Below are 18,483 nucleotides of genomic sequence, written 5' to 3' on the forward strand. Positions count from 1 at the left end.
ACCAGCTCAATGAAACCTGGAGCCATCAGGGATCATGCAAGTGCAAAAAGTGCAATAAGTAGCTAACAAGAACTGGAAATGAAGCTATTACAGGAATAGGAGGAGATGATATCTGGGGTGGCTTAGTGGAAAATCACATTGCCTATGGTGTGCAGGCTCCTGGGTTTGAGCCTTGCAGGGACTGTTTAGGTTGGGAGGGTGGCCTAATAGTTAAGGTGTTTGCCTTGCAAACACAAGGTTCAGAGTTTGAGTCTCACAAGGGACAATTGGCTAGGCTTAAAATGGCTCGCAAGGGCAATTAGCTTAGTACTAATCTATGAACCTAAGTATGGAGTCGCATTATTGGTGCCATGGCAACAGAGAGTCAGTGTTGAAATTCTATCAGCAAAGGATGAACCAAATCACAACAGACTTAAAACATTCCATACAGTTACAGACTTGGTCCCAAGCATTACACTTCGTAGAATATCACCAGCACAACAGAAATCAAAACTGAAGAGAGGTAGGTACATGCATTTCAGCAACTTTGTCCATGGGTATATAAAGGATTCCATTTTCTTGCACTGGCAACCCCTGACAAAATTTCTTCAAGTTAAGAAAGAGTGAAGCCTCAAGATAGCAATAGATTAAAAAGCTCCTGGTTGGGGTTCACTTCAGTCTGGGCCACATTTCACTTCTGCTAATATAACAAAAGATAGTGTACTCACTACAGAAAGCCAGCAGCAGGAACATGGAAGGACAGAAACTGTTATGGTCCTTTGATGCTATAGAAAACTATTTTGCCCAAACATAATGTATTCCAAGATGGGGTGCAGAGGCCAATACTAGTCAAATAAATGCAATTAATGAAAGCAGGCAGAATACTAAGACACATCCCCTCCCCCACACATCTTCCTGCTTGCTTTTATCCAAAACTTATTGTTTCTAGACTGTTTTCCTCTGCTTAAAATTAGTCTGTTTTAGTGTGCTTTCTATAAAACAGCTACTGTATAACCAGACAGGTACTGCTGTACCAAGGAATGGGTCAGTAAGATACATGACTTACTGACTGCAGTGGTTTTATTATTCTTCTCTAACATTTTAAATATTCTCCTGTGATAGAAGGCCAAATCCCATATCCTAGTCTAAGGGCACATCAAAAATGGCCCTGGATGCAGTCAGAACCAGACATGTCTTCTTATTTGCAGTTCTACTGCAAGAACATTTAATGTGTGCCAACCCGATTTAAAAATAGCAAAATATACTCAGCAGACTTCTGTTTAAAGATTATCTGGAATTTTAAGATCGCATTTTCTACTTATTTAATAATTTTGCTCTAGTCTGACATGCATCTGACAATTTTGGCTTGAAAGAAAGAGGTAACCAGAAGTGTTCACCATTTTTTTAAAGCAGTACAGGATGCAGCTCTCTATTTAGGGGCAATCTCAGGCATGGTGTCCGCTTTGATCATCTTGCAGCTACCAGTGAGATAAATGAATGATCAGTTGGGCTAGTTTTTGTACAAGTACTAAAAGGCTTGACCTACCACGTTTTTTAAACGGCAAGCTGCTGAGAATCAGGATCCAGGAATGCTGACACAAAGGCATACTCATACACCTGAAAAACACTGGAGATTGCTAGGGGGTTAGGTTCCTACATGCCTAAAAGGTCTTAATTTTATGATTCCAACAACTCCTTACAGCCTTATTTAAAATGCTCCCACAAGACAGTTGAGGTGTTAGCAAGTCACTCATCCTCAGAAAGGAAACAAAGAAATGAGTTTTTCATCACTGGTATCATATTCCATGGAAAAGAATATCAGGGAAGAAAAGGGCAGTTCCTCCCCTTCAAACGTAGAGCCTGACCAATCTGATAAAGGGAGTTCCTTTCTATTGTTGGACAGAAAAGAAAGGAGAGGTGCACCTGGGACAGGGTTGTGGTATCAGTAAATGTATTATTTGCTAAGTTGCAAAGCATTGTTTCACAAACATTTTACAGTCAAAAGCAAACTGTGGTAACGGACTATGGGCAGATGCCTGGGCCTCAGATGTCAGGCCTATTTTGCCAATAGATACCACTAAATCTTTACAGTAGAATCTACAGAGCTTATCAAACCTAGTAAATTGCTGTCTTTATGAATTGCAAGAGTCTAGTGAATTGCTCTCTTTATGAATTGCAAAGTCTTTACTGTCTCACGTTTCATGAAGTCCAATTAAAATTCTAAAGGGTTGCATTTCCTTCAGCGTGGTAAATACTATCTAGCATAGATATTTCAGTGACTTCCTTCGGGTCTATATTATATGAACAAAGTTTTATAACTTCGAATACCATATGATCAACACCAGGTACTTACTAGTTCACTTCAAGCTAGGAGGTCCTCTAGCAGGAATGGGCTCAAGTGCATTTTTTTCCCCTGAGAACTAGGGCTGAGGTCCACAGAATTTGAGTCTGTGCAAAAATTTGGAGCTTGTTGCCCTTTTCCTTTCCTAGTTAAAAAAAAAAAAAAAAAAAAAAAAAAAAAAAGTGTAACCTAACGGGTTAAGGCTCTTTAAATATACCAACTCCAAGATCGTACTACAGTGCAGTAAAGGGAAGTCTTCCCTTTACCACATTATAGTGCGGTCTCGGGAGTTTGTATATTTAAATAGTGGGGGGTGGGTGCAGGGGGGCTCCCCCCCCCCCGCTTTAACCCGTTAGGTTACTTTTTTGTTTTAGGGTTTATTCTTTTATTTTATTTATTTTTAACTATTCGAAGTTTTATTACTTCGACCATATGGTGTCGATCATATGGTATTCGAAGTTATAAAACTTCGTTCAAATAATATAAACCCCTTCCTTCAAGGTCTCAGTAGTGACAGATAGCCCAGTCTTGGCATCTGCATCGAAAGGGTAAGGACAGATGAGATTCTGTCACACCAAAGTAACAGAACCAGGATTCAAAATGGAAATTCACTAAGCCCATCATTCACAGGTATCTGCAAGAATAGTAAGGTCTCTAAAGCCTCATCTGTCGAGTTCTTAAATAAGATTTTGTTAAGCAGCGCCATCTACATGGGCTGTATCATTTACAGGGCACTGATGGAAGGCTCTATGTGGATATGCCTCACCTGAGCAAAGGCCTCAGACTTTTTCTAATCCAAAGTGAACTGTAAAATGTTTAGCCCTGCCTGCTGAGCTATCCATACCCCCCCTTAAGATGGTCCTTACATTACAAGACCACCTCTGGTGCTTTTCCATTAAATAAAAAATGCAATAAAAATGAGAGTCTTTTGTAGGAATCTTGTCTTTAGCATGCACACTTTTCCAAGATTGTTACCGACCTTGGAATTTCTAGACCTTTCTCTTCCAAACGTTAAACACTTTAAACAGCAATCAATAAGTGCTAAAAATCAGACTAAAAATGTTCTCCACCTGGGTACTTATTTACTGGAAGCTGCTCAGAAGCGATGAAAGGCAAAGTCTGATAACCAATTTTTTTCTTGCAGCAAACAAGAATTGAGGAAAGGTGAAAACTGCTTCTTTTTTTTTAAGCCATATGTCAGACCAACACCTGGATCAGAGAAGAAACTCATTTCATAGGAGATTGCCTGCAAACACTCTGGAAGTCTGACCAGAAGAATGAATAACCTCGGCTGATTATTTCCCATGTTTAAGGTGTTACATCACAGCACTAATACCTTCTATATGCATATATGGTTCTTTAACAGAAGAGAAAAACATTGTCCAATGACACAAGTCAACATTTTAAAAACTTAGATTAATCTACTACAAACATTCAAAAAAATGATTCTTACCTAAAAAGAAGTAAATCATGTAGAAGTACTTGACTGAATGGAAGGACTGTGCTGCACTGTGCTTAATTAGCAAAGGTAAGGCTGCCTTGAAGCGTAGGTATTTATACTGCTAAAAAGTTAAAATAGTTGCACTTAATATACAGAAACAATATTTTAAAATTTCAAATCTACATCACCAGTAACAACAAGCACCAAACTAAATGTAATGTACAACCTCTTAATGTCACCATTCTAAAAGCTAACAAAGACATTAATGTAAGCAATAAATACAGTAACACATGCGTCTTCAATCCCACAGCACGCGAAATATATGTGTAAACCTGGAAGTCAATCGGTAAGCAAAGAAAACCAAATATCTAAGTCACACAAAGAATTTGTCTTTCAAAAACAAGGAGCTCTCCTATCCAACATATTGTTGGGTTATCTGGGAAAAATCCAAATCCAACACTCAGCTACCATACAACTGCTGGCAATCACACATTTGGTAAAATTGTGCACATATGAAAACTTAAACAAAACTTCCTTAAAGTCAATTCAAAAACCTGTAAGGAGAATCACATATGAGTAACTCTTAAGTTAACAGTGATACAGAAGGAGAAATCGGATGCCAAATAGATTGTCAGCACACACACTTCTCACACTACAAGACAACACACAAATCCACATATGTGGAGGTGCTCACTAGTAACTTACCAATAGATCAGAGGCCTCCAAAACAGAAACCACTTGCACACATGACAATGCAGAAAACAACCATAACACATAAGAACACACATACCAGTGCCTCAACAAATAAGCCCAGAAGACACACCACCACAAAACCAAATGAATTGGTCATAGGTGACTCCATTGTGAGACACACGGATGCTCCCCTCACCAGCCTGGATATGGAGCAGGTTATGGTTAGCTGCATGTCAGTTGCCAGGATCCATCAAGTCACTCATCCACAAGTACGACTTCTTCATAGTCCATGTGGGGGTGAAAGACTTGAGATGTACCTCACTGGACTACATGAAGAGAGGTGACTGAGCTCTCAGACTGTGTCACAGGCAGGTATAAGCCTAGCCTTAAGCAGTATTCTACCTTCGCCAAGGATGATGCCACAATACAAACAAAAAATGATTGACTAGCAGTTGGCTTAGCATCTGGTGTCAGTCCAAGGGAATCCAATATGCGTCAGCCTGGGAAGACATGGTCGAAAGGCCACGCTGCTTTGCCAGATATGGTTAGCACTTGTCTCCTCTAGGCTGCCAGATACTGGCAAAAGCCATTAACCATCCCTATTGTGCGTTTTGTAGGCAGTGTAAAATAACCAAACTCCCAACACAACAAAATCCTCTTTAGATAAACTCAAGGTACTGCTGCTAAATGCAAGGAGTCTAAACAAGAAACTGCACTTCCTGGAAACGCTCCTCATTTTGGAAGATGCTGACATCTGTGCAGTCACAGAGGCATGGTTCAAAGGTGCGGAAAGCACTCCAGTCATGCAAGGCTACGTCTTTAATACATTCGGACCATAAACTCAGCGTGAAAGAATCAAAGGAGGTGGTGAGTCCATCTTCATTAAGGATAAGTACACCTTGAGACTGGTCAAACAGTATGACTCCCTAGAGCTACTCCATGCTCAATTAACTATAGGCAAAGTCCCTGGCCACATCATACCTAATTACAGGTCCCCCCACCATGAAACAAGAAAAGCATACTGCATATCTGGACTTACTGGAGTCACTTGCCATACAGCCCAACACCTTATTCATGAGTGATTTTAATAATCCTACCAATGACTGGGAAACACAGCTGACCACAAACATGCTGGCTTAGAGGTTCGTGGACTTTGCCAATACAAATGCTTCGGAACATCTAGTTAGCACACCCACAAGAGGCTCAAATGTCCTGGACATAGTACTCATTAACATGGGAGAGCATTGCACCCCCCCCTCCAGTGTGATGTCCTCCCTGGTAAGACAGGACCATAAATCAGTCTCGCTCAATGTAATTATAAGAGCAGATACTCCATCAAGCCCAAACTGTAAGAATTTTTCAAAGACAAATTACTGCCTAAGTGATGGTATAAGAAGTTTCAAAGCCCCTGTGAATGCAGAAAACATGGACTCCTATGCAGAGGTGTACACCAATGCCCTTTATAACCACCTAAGCAGTTGTACAGAATCAGGCTTACCTCATCAGATTAAAACCAGGTCTTGGCGAAAAAACAAGCAGCCCTGGTGGACCCTACTGTAAACAGGCTATACAGCAAGAGAAACTAATGTCCAAGAACAAGAGGGAACTGACTCAGCAGAGGAAGAAATCTCTCTCTAGCTTAAACAAAGAAATCAGAGATCTTGTCAAGTCCTCCAAAGCTAATTATGAAGCAAAAATAGCCTACCTAGCTAAGGATAATCACAAGGCATTCTTTAACTATGTCCACCATCTAACAGAGAAAGTGCATTTGTGTAAAATCTTACCATAACAGTAGATGCCCTTCTCTTCACTGTTGCAGTATTCATTACATTAGGGATCCCCTGCCAAGGGAGGAACCTGACATCTGGTCAGTACACCAATGCCTTTACATTGCTTTCAAGTGTACCATACGTCACACGTCTACTCCTTAAATAGCACAGAGCATAAACGTGATGTCCAGAAGTACCATCCTCAGAACTGAGGGCTCCAGTAGGAATGCCAGTACAAGGAAAAAAAAAAGGTAATCAGTACATCCAGAAGAGAAATGGACCAGGGGATGGAGGGAGTCAATACTGCAACAGTGAAGAGGAGGACATCTACCATTATGTTAAGATTTTACACAACTGTAATATGTTCTCCACTTCACTGTTGTAGTATTCATTACATTAGGGAGAGTGCCAAAGCTCAGGAAAAAAACATGGGAGGAGGAAGAACCAACAGAGCCCTCTAGAAAGCCACGAAGGATGGCCCTAGCAAAACTAACTCTTGCTCTGGAGATTCCATCCAACTTGTAGTGCTTGGTAAATGTATGCACAGAAGTCCAGGTAACTGCCTCAAGAACAGACTGAGTATCCAAACCCTGGAAAACAACACTAGAAGATGCCACAGCCCTAGAAGAATGAGCCTTAAGAGAATATGGAGGTCTCCTACCATGAAAGGAATAACAAAAATAATTTTTTTTATTTTATTTTACATTTGTTAACCGGGCTAGTCTAACTGGATATATTTCCATTTTCAGTAGAGGCCCGGGGAGAAAAGCTCCAGTGAAACAAAAATAAAAATTTAAACATTTAAAAATTAAAAAATTTAAACATTTAAAAATTAAAAAATTAAAAAAACATTAAAAAAATTAAAAAATAATTAAAAAACAGTTAAAAATTAAAAATCGATATTAATACATAATAAATGAATGGATTTCAATAGAAGATTATTCAAAAAGTAGGAAGTAATTAGAATACAATAAATTACAGCAGTATTATTAGAGTAATGTAGGCATTTACAATAGTAGAGGTGACCATATGTATAGGATAATTCAATATGCAGTGAGATACATGTAGACTATCAGCATATTAACAGGATAGAGATTTTCAGAGCATTAAGCAGGATAGATTACATCAGTATGTTGAATTCTGTAAACCAGTTACAGTCCTACCGCAAAGAATGTGAAATAGGTAGAGGTTCAAGAGAAGAAATATTTGTAGTGAAGGAGAAGGTTAATCAGGGTTGCTACAGGGGCATAGCCAGTTTGATTTGAGGTGTCTTTTGAGGTTTTGTTTAAAGAGAGGCAGTGAAGAAATTAAAGTTAGGTCATTAGGTAGTAAGTTCCAATTTTTTCCCACAGAGTTGGAAAACAGTGAAACTCCAGCCATGTTGTAAGACTTGCTTATACTAGCAAGAAGTTTGCTGGAAGAGCGAAGAGAATTTAGATTTTTGTATGGGATTATGAGATTGGAAAGTATATGGGGTGCTGTTAGGTTTATAAAATATCTTGTGGGCAATGGTGAGTTGGGAGAGTTTCAATTGGTTTTGAAATTCAAGCCAGCCTAGCTGCGTTAGATTCAGACAATGGTGAGTTCTAAAAGGATTTCCGGAGGCAAATCTGGCAATGTTATTATAGGAATTAGCTAGTTTGATGAGATTATTTTTCTTTAGATTAGTATATATTGGTGAGGCATACAGAAGAGTTGAAATTAAATGGGAGTGTGCAATCTTAGTTCTGGCTATTGGTGTTAGGAAAGGTTTAATTCTATATAAGGAGCCTATTTTTCTATTGACAGTTTTGATGGTGTTATTTATGTGGCTGTCAAATGTAAGGTTATTGTCAATAGTAATTCCTAGCAATTTAGTGGTAGAATCGAAATATACTTGTGCCATTATTGGAGATGACAGAGAATTCTATGGGGGAGGATTTGCTGGTGGGTGTGAAGAGAAGGAGTTTAGTTTTTTTGGCATTGAGCAGGAGGCAACGTTTAATGAACCATGTTTCAACTATGTTGAAAACATTCTGAGTAAGAGAATGTAGATCATTTGGGAGTTTGCTGAGCATATTAGTGTAGAATCATCTGCATATTGAATGCAGGTGGCTTGTGGAATGGCTACATGGAGGTCGTTGATAAACAGTGAGAAAAGAAGTGGACCTAGAATAGAGCCCTGAGGGACACCGAGTGTGACAGGTAGAAGGGATGATATATTATTTTCCCAAAGAACTGCCTGTTGCCTATTGGTAAGATAAGACTTGAACCATTGAATTGCCAGGCAGTCAAGGGAAAGGGATTCAAGAATGTTGATAAGAAGGGTATGGTTTACCATGTCAAATGCTTTTGACAGGTCAATAAAGAGTGCAGAAGAGAGGTTGTTGTTATTACGATTTCTATTAATGGCATCTGTAAAGGATAATAGGGCAGTTGTGGTGCTATGGGATGGCATAAAGCCAATTCTGACAGTTTGCTATGATGTTGTGTTGAGATAAATGGTTTAAAAGTTGTTGGTGAATGCATTTTTCCATAATCTTTGCTAGGGGTGATAACAGAGCTATTGGCCGGTAGTTGGAATAATCATTAGAGGTACCCCCTTTGTGTAGGGGGATAATATGGGAGATTTTCCAGATGTCTGGAACTATTCCTTCTTTAATGGTTCTATTTATGAGGATGGAAATGGGATAAGAAATTACTTTGGCTGCTTTTTGCAGGTACTCTGATGGTAGCTGGTCAGCAGGAGGAGTACAAGGTTTAAGTTTTTGGATGTATTTATAGATGAGAGTGGTTGAGATGGCTTTTGAGAACCAAGAAGAAATAGTTTGCTTGGATACAGCTAATCCTAAGGAGGTAGGATAAAAGGAAACAAAGAGCTGGTCAGTTTTCCTAATACCTTAATGTGTGCAACACTTTCTCACTGGCAGATTGCAGGAGAAGGGAAAAAAGTGGACAAATGAATAGACTGATTAAGGAACAACTCATTCACCACCTTAGACATAAAAGGATTAGTATGCAAGGACACCATGTCCTTACCAAAAGAGGAGAACAAGGCTTAAGGCATAGGTCTCAACCTCTTAAGAGGCCAATGTGGAACACAGACCCTAACAATGTGTGACAAATGGTCAAAATGTGGAACACCCTATTTTCGCACTGCGCAAAACGTGCCTTCGCCATGGAGCATGGTAGAACTGTAAAATTCAATAACACACACTTCTCAGATCCAAAAACCTTTATTTGATAATCTGAAATACCATAACCACACCATAAGTAAATGAAACAGCACTTTAGAAAATGCAGTAAATGTGATTTTTATTTTTGTAAAGACATATTGCAATTCACACAAAGTTTAGACCAAGTTAAACAGCATCCTATCATACGTCAGATGTAGACTTCCGTAGGCCCAATACCTTGAGTTTCCAGAGGCCTAGTTGTCTCCACATGGGAGTCGGAGGCGGCCTGTGTCTCTGAGGTAGCGGGTGTCAGGGGCTGCAAAAGCGCCTCACTGAGAACCGGCGACTGGCCTAGAAGAGTCTTCGCCGGTTTTGGACCTCGGATGCCTGTCCTTTTCTTTGTCTGAGTTTTTTATGGATTCCGGTCATCGGTTGTTCCGACGGCATTATGTAGTTAAACCTTCGGCCAAAGTAATGTAAAGCAAAATCAAACAGACGCTTAATAGTGCGTTGGTTGAATCTAGCACAAAACTGACAACTAGCAACGTCGTGGTCAGGGCCTAGGCAAGGAATACAGTAAGAGTGAAAATCCTTATGAGGTATTTGCTTCCCACAAAAAATACAATTGTTAACTTTTACTGACATCAGTCTGGAGCAAGAAAAAGTTTCCCCAATGGGGTAGCTTTATTTAAGACTTCGGTTCTGAAATTCAATTTCGAAAATCTCAGGAGTCGGCCGACCGGCACTTGCGAACTGCTTTTGCTTCGGGCACCGCACGGCAAGAAAGACTGAAGAAAATGGCGTTGGCTGCATCTTATATACCCCTGGCGCACTGACGTCAGGGAAGAGGCGACAGCAACAGACGCCGAACCAGGACTTTGGAATTCGGGCCGACTGCGGGTAGCCTGCCAGCAGGATAACCCAAGTGTAATGACTGCAACAGTGAAACACGATGAACATCAGCACTTTACAAAAATAAAAATCACATTTACTACATTTTCTAAAGACATATTGCAATTCACACAAAGTTTAGACCAAGTTAAACAGCATCCTATCATACGTCAGATGTAGACTTATTGTATGCTGCTGTGGCTTTCTTGGCAGCCTCTAAAACATGTTTTGGCAGCTTAATATCACAGACATCCAGTTCTTCATTCATTTTGACTGCCAACAAAGAGTTCAGTGTTTTTACACTCAAGAGACTGACGCAGTTCAGTTTTCACTTTCTGCACCATACTAAATGCTCTTTCCGCTTGTGCATTAGAGTGTAGCAAGCAAAGTAGGCTCATCATCAGCTGCTTAGAGAGTGGCAGTTTTCCTTCAGTGCAAAGGTCCCTCAGAAGGTGTGCCCAGTACTGTGACACACATGAGTGGGGCCCATCTACCGGGCCTGTCAGATTCCCCGTGTCCTCGATCTGATATTGGGTGAACTCATAGATTAGTTGTTCAGCCTCAACATCATTTTCACACACACCCAGACGGAAGCCAACATCTCTGACAAGTCCTGAAGAAATGTCCAATTTTTTGGCTGGATTAATAAGTAATGCAGCATCTTTCAGTAAGTGATCCTGCATGAGAAACTATTTAAGCATTTTCTGCAGCATAAAAAGCTGCAACTTTTTTATAAAAGTTAAATTCAATGACTGTGCCAGCAATATCCTCCTCATGGCTGTTCATGTACTGCTTGACTTCATAGCCAATCCACAGTTCACCATTTGGTAGAACACAGATACTGTCGGTCAACATTGGCACATCACTGTGTTTGATTAGTCTGACAGCTGCTGCAGGTCTGAGGACTCTGCCAGCGTACTGCTGAAGGAGTTTATGCACAGTGATATGCAGTGTCAGTATATGACTTTCTCGGCTCTGAAGCTGTATGTTGAACTCCAGTAAGGGTTCCAGTGCATACTTAAGGAACATAAAAATCATATGCACTTCATGACTGCAGGTTTTTAGAAATTAAGTCAATCTTAGCAGACATTGGCTCTGCAGACAGAAAATATGAATTTAGAGCTGGCCACATGTCCAGGGTTCTGTTAATAACCTTGCCAAGACTGAGCCATCTAGTAGGTGCATGTCTAATGATCTTGAGGGGGTCAGTATCTGTGAACAAAGCAAATTCCTGCAGTTTTTGTTGCCTTTGTGCACTAGAACTGAAATGGCAGTACACATCTGATATAAGTTCTTCAACTGGTGAATGTAGTGCTTTTACAGCAGCCTTACTGCAGAGATCTGCCAAGTGGCAGAAACACCCCATGTTTATAATTGTGGGCTTCGCCTCCTTTAAACAAGACAGCAAAGAATTGTGTTTTCCAATCATTGAGGCAGCACTGTCTGAAGAAAAGCCCACAATGTTGGAAACTGGAATGTTAAATTTTGTCAGAGTGGACATTAAAGAATCAAACATTGCTTGTCCAGTTCCTAACACACATTCTGGCATATGAAGAAACCTTATCACATTTTTGCTTGCCTTTTCATCATGGTAACCAACAAGGATGACTAATAGTTTGTCATCTCCCATGTCTGTGCTTTGGTCCATATACACACAGAATGGTGATTTCTGGTAGGCTGCTGCAGCATCACTCTGGTAATAAGGCCCCAGAACATCCCGTGCAATGCATGATGCCTTCATGGCTCCACATGTCATTTTACGGAGAACATTTTGATCCTCTCCGCACTTCTTCATAAATTTCAGGATGTGTTCTCCTGCTGCAAATGATAAGCTGTGTTTAGCAAGAAGACACACAAAACCAATCTCTGCCTCAACCACCTTTGTACTTGTTAAACTCTGAGGTCCAAAGAAATCCACCATACATCTTCCAACTGCATGTTTGCAATTCTGTCTGTGTTTCTCACTGTTGGCATGTCTTTGCAGATCATGTCAGCCCCCGTGATAGATTGTGAAATCCGTGTTACAAGTCCAACAGAAAGCAAATTTCACTCCGTGCCTACTCATAGAAAGCCAGTCAAAGGCACTTGCCCAACTTGGCTGAAAAACTGTGTATCTTCTCTTCTTTGGGGTACGATCTATATAGTACAGTTTTGTACCTACCATAAATGTAGATGTCCGAACAGGATAGCATCTGCAGTCATAACAAATGGGTTGTCCTGTCGTCAGGCAGCCCTTCGGTCGGCCGGATTCCAAAGTCTGGGTCCGGCTTCGGCTGATGTCGCACTTCACCCGGCGTCATCTCTGCTGGTCTTCGGGTATAAAGGCATCAGCCGACGCCATTTTCCTCAGTGTTTCTTGCCCCAGATGCCAGTTGCCCTCTAGGAAAGCTAAATTTTGGATAAATGCCAATGTTTCCAAAATAGTAGAAGGCAAACACAAAAAATAAGCATGTATGTACATATATACAAACAAATACACCATAAGAGACTCCCCCCCAGCTAGCTATTAGGAGGGTAAATACCCTAGGAGTACCACAGAGGGGAAGGAGGGTGGGTAATCCTGACTGCAGATGCTATCCTGTTCGGACATCTACATTTATGGTAGGTACAAAACTGTACTATGTCCTTCAAGGATGCATCTGCAGTCATAACAAATGGGTAGAATACCATAGCCAAACTAGGGAGGAGGAAGAAGAATTATGGTGTAGTTAGGATCCCTTGCAATACAGCAGTGGCAAACCCTGCTCGGGATCTAGAGTATAGAGGTAAATTATAATGCTTGGCAAATGTATGCACGGAGGTCCAAGTAGCCACCTCAATAATGTCCTTGGTTGCCACTCCTCGTAAGAAAGCTGTGGTAGTGGCTGTAGCCCTTGTAGAATGAGGTCTTATGTTCTGTGGAACTGGTTTTCCATGGTAGGAGTAACAGAATCTTATGCAATTTCCTATCCATTTGGAGATTGTCTGTTTGGAAATTGCTTTTCCTTCCCTTCCTGTTGCATAGGCTACTAAAAGCTGGTCAGTTTTTCTGTTACTTTTGGTTCTGTCCAGGTAGTAGCGTAACTGTCTATGTACATCCAAGGTATGCAGCAGCCTTTCCCCCTGTTCTGTGGATTGGGAAAGAAGGTAGGTAGGTGGATTGCCTGGTTTAAAGACACTCTGGATACCACCTTAGGCATAAATGTAGGATTAGTTCTCATGGACACTATCTTGATGGAAGATTAGGAAGGGTTGTACTGCCATTAAGGCCTGTAGTTCCGAAACCCTCCTTGCTGAAGTAATTGCCAGTAGGAAAGCAGTTTTCCATGATAGGTGTTGAAGATCTGCTGTTACTGCTGGTTCAAATGGAGGGAGTGTCAATTTTTCTAGCACAAAGTTCAAGTCCCATGCTGGTAATGGTGGTTTCCTAGGAGGTTTTACATTCTTGATCCCTCTGAGGAATTGCCTGAGTAGAGGATGCGAAAAGACAGGTGGATCGAAGCTGTATTCTGCGGAAATAGCTGATGCATGTATCTTGATGGAGGAATAGGACAGGCCCGTATGTAGAAGCTCTGCCAAGTACTCCAGGATGTTAGCAATATCTATGTTCGAGACATCTTTTCCTTTTTCAGTACTCCAAATGACAAACCTTTTCCATTTTCCTGCATAGTTCCTTCTTGTTGAAGGTCTGCGGGCTTCAAGGATAATGTCTTTAACCCTTTGGGATAAGTCTGGGTTAGTAGCTGTTATGTGATGTTCCAGGCAGTCAGTTGCAAGGATTTTAGGTTTGGGTGCATGATGTTGTAGTTGTTCTGAGTTAACATCAAAGGCATCAGGGGTATTGGCCACATTCTCCCCTGAGACATGCTCCTCAGCAAAGGATACCAGTGTTGTCTTGGCCAATTCGGAGCTATCAGAATTGTCCTTGGACGTTCCTCTTTGATTTTCAGTAGTACCTTGTGCATCAAAGGAAGAGGTGGAAATGCATATGCTGTCAGGCCTTTCCAACTGAAGGATAGAGAGTCCACCTTCCATGCTAGTGGGTGGCATGTCCTTGTGCAGAATTTTTTGAGCTGGTGATTGAGTGGGGATGCGAATAGGTCTATTTGTGGCATTCCCCATTTCTTTGTGATGGCCTTGAAGATGTCCGGGTGTAGCATCCATTCGTGAGCATCCGAGGTGGTTCTGCTTAACATGTCTGCTAGGGTGTTTCCTTTTCCCGGCACAAATACTGCCTGTAACTGGATGTTGTAGCTCAGAGCCATATTCCAAAGGTCCAGAGTCATTCTGCATAGGGGGTATGAATGAGTGCCTCCCTGTTTGTTGATGTACCACATGACTGTGGTGTTGTCTGTCCTTATCATTAAATGGCCTTCTTTGAGGAATGGTTTGAATTTCTGGATTGCTAGTTTTACTGCCAGCATTTCTTTTTGGTTTATGTGTAGGTGCAGCTGGTCTGGAGTCCACAATCCTTGTAAGCACTTGTCCAACATGTGCGCCCCCCAGCCTAGGTCTGAGGCATCCGTTGTGATGGTTTGGTTTGCTTGAAAGTTGTGGAAGGGCAAGCCTGGGTTTGACTGGCATGCTTGAGCCCACCATAGGAACTCTTGTTTCAGGCATGGGATTAGTGGGATTTCGGTTTCTAAGCTGTGCCTGTGTTGAGACCATAAATTCTTTAGGTACCACTGTAGTTTTCTCATATGCAGTCTGGCATGGGGGACCAGGATTATGCATGATGCCATGAAGCCCAAGGCCTGCAGTACCTTTCTTGCTGTTAGTTTGTGCTGCTTTGTTAATGCCAAGAAGTAAAGAGGGAGTTGTGCTTGTTTTTCTGCAGTTAGGAATGCCATTTGTTTTACTGTGTCCAATTGCCCACCCAAGCATGTTCTTGTCTGGGATGGTATCAGTCTTGACTTTTTAAATTGACTGTGTATCCCAGGGCTTGTAGTAAGCAAATGACTCTTTGTAAATCTGTTGTCAGCTTGCTTTTGTTGTCCGCTTGTAACAGGCAGTCGTCCAGGTATGGATAAATTTGGATTCCCTGTAGCCTGCAATGAGCGATTACTGATGCCAGGCATTTTGTGAATACTCTGGGTGCAGTAGATAAGCCAAAGGGCAATGCTGAGAATTGATAATGCTCTGATCCTGCAAGAAATCTGAGGTATCTTCTGCAATTTGGTCGTATGGGGACGTGCATGTATGCCTCCTTGAGATCTAGAGTTACCAGCCAACACTCCTTGCCCAGCATGGGAAGAAGTTGCTGTAGGGTCAGCATTTTGAATTTTGGTACAATGATGTATGTGTTTAAGGCGGACAGGTCGAGAATAGGTCTCCAACTTTTCTCTTTTCTTGGTACTAGGAAGAGTCTGGAGTAGAATCCTTTGCCCTGTTGTGTTATTGGTACTCTTTCCACAGCTCTCATCTTTGTTAATTGAGCTATCTGCTTTAGAGCTTCTGTTTTTGATTTGGAGGTAGGTTTGGCATTCCTCTTTTTACTGGTAAGGTGTGGAAGTGGAACCTGTAGCCTTGGTCTATGGTTTGCAAAATCCACTTGTCTTTTGTGATATAGTGCCAATTTTTCGAAAATAAGGCTAACTTTCCGCCTAAAGGTGCTGCTATTTGCTCCCTGGTAGGCGGTGTCAGAGTTAAGTCACTGTGATTGTCCTGTTGCAGTGGCAGTGGTTGTGTCTGTGCCTCTCTGGTTATTGCCTTGCCACTGGCGTCCTCTATAGGCACCTCCTCTGGATTGATTTCTGCCTCTAGAGCGTCTATTCCTGCCTCTTTGAGATTTTGAGGAGTCTGGAAAGGACCAATTTTTGGCAGGCCAGTTCCTGCTAAACCTTGGGGGCTGAACCTGTAAGAAATCCTTAACTGTTTGTACAGATTTTGCCTTCTCTTCCATTTTCTTCATTACTTGCTGAGCAGGTGTACCAAATAGACTGGACTTATCCATAGGAGCATCTAACAGCTTTGCTTTAACATGATCCGGCAAAACCTGCTCCTTCAACCATGCATGCCTTCTTACCACTGTGCCAGTCATGGCTGATCTAAATGAAGCCTCCAGTGCATCATAGCCACATTTTAAAGAATGGTTACTAACCTGCTGAATGTTATTCACCATTTCTAAAACATATTTCTTATCTAAGGAGTCATCAGAGGACAGCTTCTTAGTTAACTGATCAAGCATAAACTCTTGGTATTGGATCATGTGAAACTGACAGTTTAAAGCTCTAGCTGAGAGAGTAGCAGAGGTGTAAACTTTTTTCCCCATCTCTCTAAGGACCTGGATTCCCTTTCAGAAGGGAGAGGGTTTTGCTGAGGTCGAAGCTACTGCCTTAGGCCCCTGGGATATAGTCTCAGGATCTGCAAGTGGGGCCTTGTATAGGTGGTGATGAGTGTCTGGCACCCTGTAAAATCTATCTGGTTTGGCAGGGGTTGGAGGTAAAGTATCAGGAGCAGTGCAAACATCATTAAATGCATCATCCACAACAGGCAGAACTGGAGGTATAGCTAAGGGCCTATGTTGTGGTAAGTGCAGAAAGGTCCTAAGCCTTTTTCTTGAATCTGAGAAATCTTGTCCCTACCATTGGAATTGTTCTCTCATGGCATGTAAGGTTTCCCCAAAGGAAAATTCCTCTGGTGGAGAGGCAGATGGAATAGATTCTTCAGCATCGGAATCTTCATAAGTAGAAAAAGGAGCCTCTGGCTGATCTGTAATGTCCGAGTCATCCGAAGAATCATCAGAGGACACTGGCTCGGGGGGCTCTGCTCTAGGTCTCTTTTCTGGAGGCTGAGAGGCCCTGTCTGGGTGAGATTGGGATCCCCTAATTAAGGAGATTAAATCCTCTGCCAGAGTAAGCATTTGTGAACTAGAAGTGGGCCTATGTGAGGGGGTCTTAACAGGCACTGATTTAACAGTTTTGGCTGCTTTAGCCCTGGCAACGGCCTTTATAGACATGGCTGCAGGAGGCCTAGCAGCACCACGTGCTGGGGTAGAGACATCCAAAGGGATGGTGTCTGATAATTCACTAGGAACCACAGTAGTAGGCAAAACTTCAGAGGCCGATTCAACTAAGGTAGCAGGAGCCTCAGTAGTAGTCATGGATTCGGCTGAAGATTGACCCGTTTTCTCGGTTTCGGCCGAAACCGAAACACTCGCGGCTTGCTTAACAGTGGTTTCGGCCGAAACCGCGGACCGCGAGTGTCGGTCTTTTTCTTTGCGTTTTTTAACAATTTGGGTAGTCTGAGGATCCGACGGCATAATGTACGCAAAATCTGAGCCGAAAAACTGTTCAGCAAACTCCGACCGACGCCTAAGCGTTCGTCGGTTGAAGGAAGCACAGGCTAAACAGGCTGCTACGTCGTGGTAGTAGTAATCTCTGGATCTGACCGACGGGCACTTGCGAACAGCTTCTGCTTCGGGCGCCACGCGGCAAGAAAGACTGAGGAAAATGGCGTCGGCTGATGCCTTCATACCCGAAGACCAGCAGAGATGACGTCGGGTGAAGTGCGACATCAGCCAAAGCCGGACCCAGACTTTGGAATCCGGCCGACCGAAGGGCTGCCTGACGACAGGACAACCCATTTGTTATGACTGCAGATGCATCCTTGAAGGACATCTACATCCCTGTCCACACTGTAATCTGGGTAGTCTGCACCTATCAGGTTTGTAAAACAGTGGTGTTAAACAATGAAACAAATGGGGCTATAGTGTAGAAAGAAAAATTAGAAAATGTCCTCAGTAGCAAAGATACAAGACAATAGGGTCATAACCTACCCATATCACTGGATGTTTCCTGACTTTGCACCCTCTTCTCTTGCTCATCTCTGCTCCTTTTGTTTACTATAAAGGCCTGCATGCTTCACTTCCTTGCTTCGACGACACTATCAATCCTCTGGTGCTCACTTGCCCACCTAACTAGTGTTGCAGAAGGGAAGAGTGACTTTCATGACATTCAGTACTCAAAGCACCCTTGATTATCTCAAAATTCATGCCAAGGATAAACACATCCAGCTTAACAAAGGCACTTGCAACACACATCATGACAATACTACTTGCATTTTACATTCACTACTTTAGATGTGTTCTACCCCTGTCCTACAGCAAGGTGTGGGCCTGGCAAAGATGCCTAAAAAGGTACTTAAAACCAGGGCCCTCTGCGCTTTTACAAGAATGTGCCATTTAAGACAAAGAATTCAAGATAAAGTTACACAAAGTTCTACCAAAAACAAAAC

General features: G+C 42.0%; 1 protein-coding gene across 1 annotated transcript in view; it reads right to left on the reverse strand.

The window, feature by feature from the left end:
- NDC1 (NDC1 transmembrane nucleoporin) overlaps positions 1-18,483 on the reverse strand; it is a 2,145,343-nt gene that overhangs the window by 1,668,155 nt on the left and 458,705 nt on the right. Inside the window, exon 6 of the mRNA XM_044085460.1 lies at positions 3,774-3,882. Coding sequence (XP_043941395.1) covers positions 3,774-3,882 — 109 coding nt within the window. The remainder of the gene's footprint in view (positions 1-3,773; positions 3,883-18,483) is intronic.

This window comes from Protopterus annectens, chromosome 10.part0 (assembly GCF_019279795.1).
Source record: "Protopterus annectens isolate FY-2018-M chromosome 10.part0, PAN1.0, whole genome shotgun sequence".
Lineage (NCBI taxonomy): Eukaryota > Metazoa > Chordata > Ceratodontiformes > Protopteridae > Protopterus > Protopterus annectens.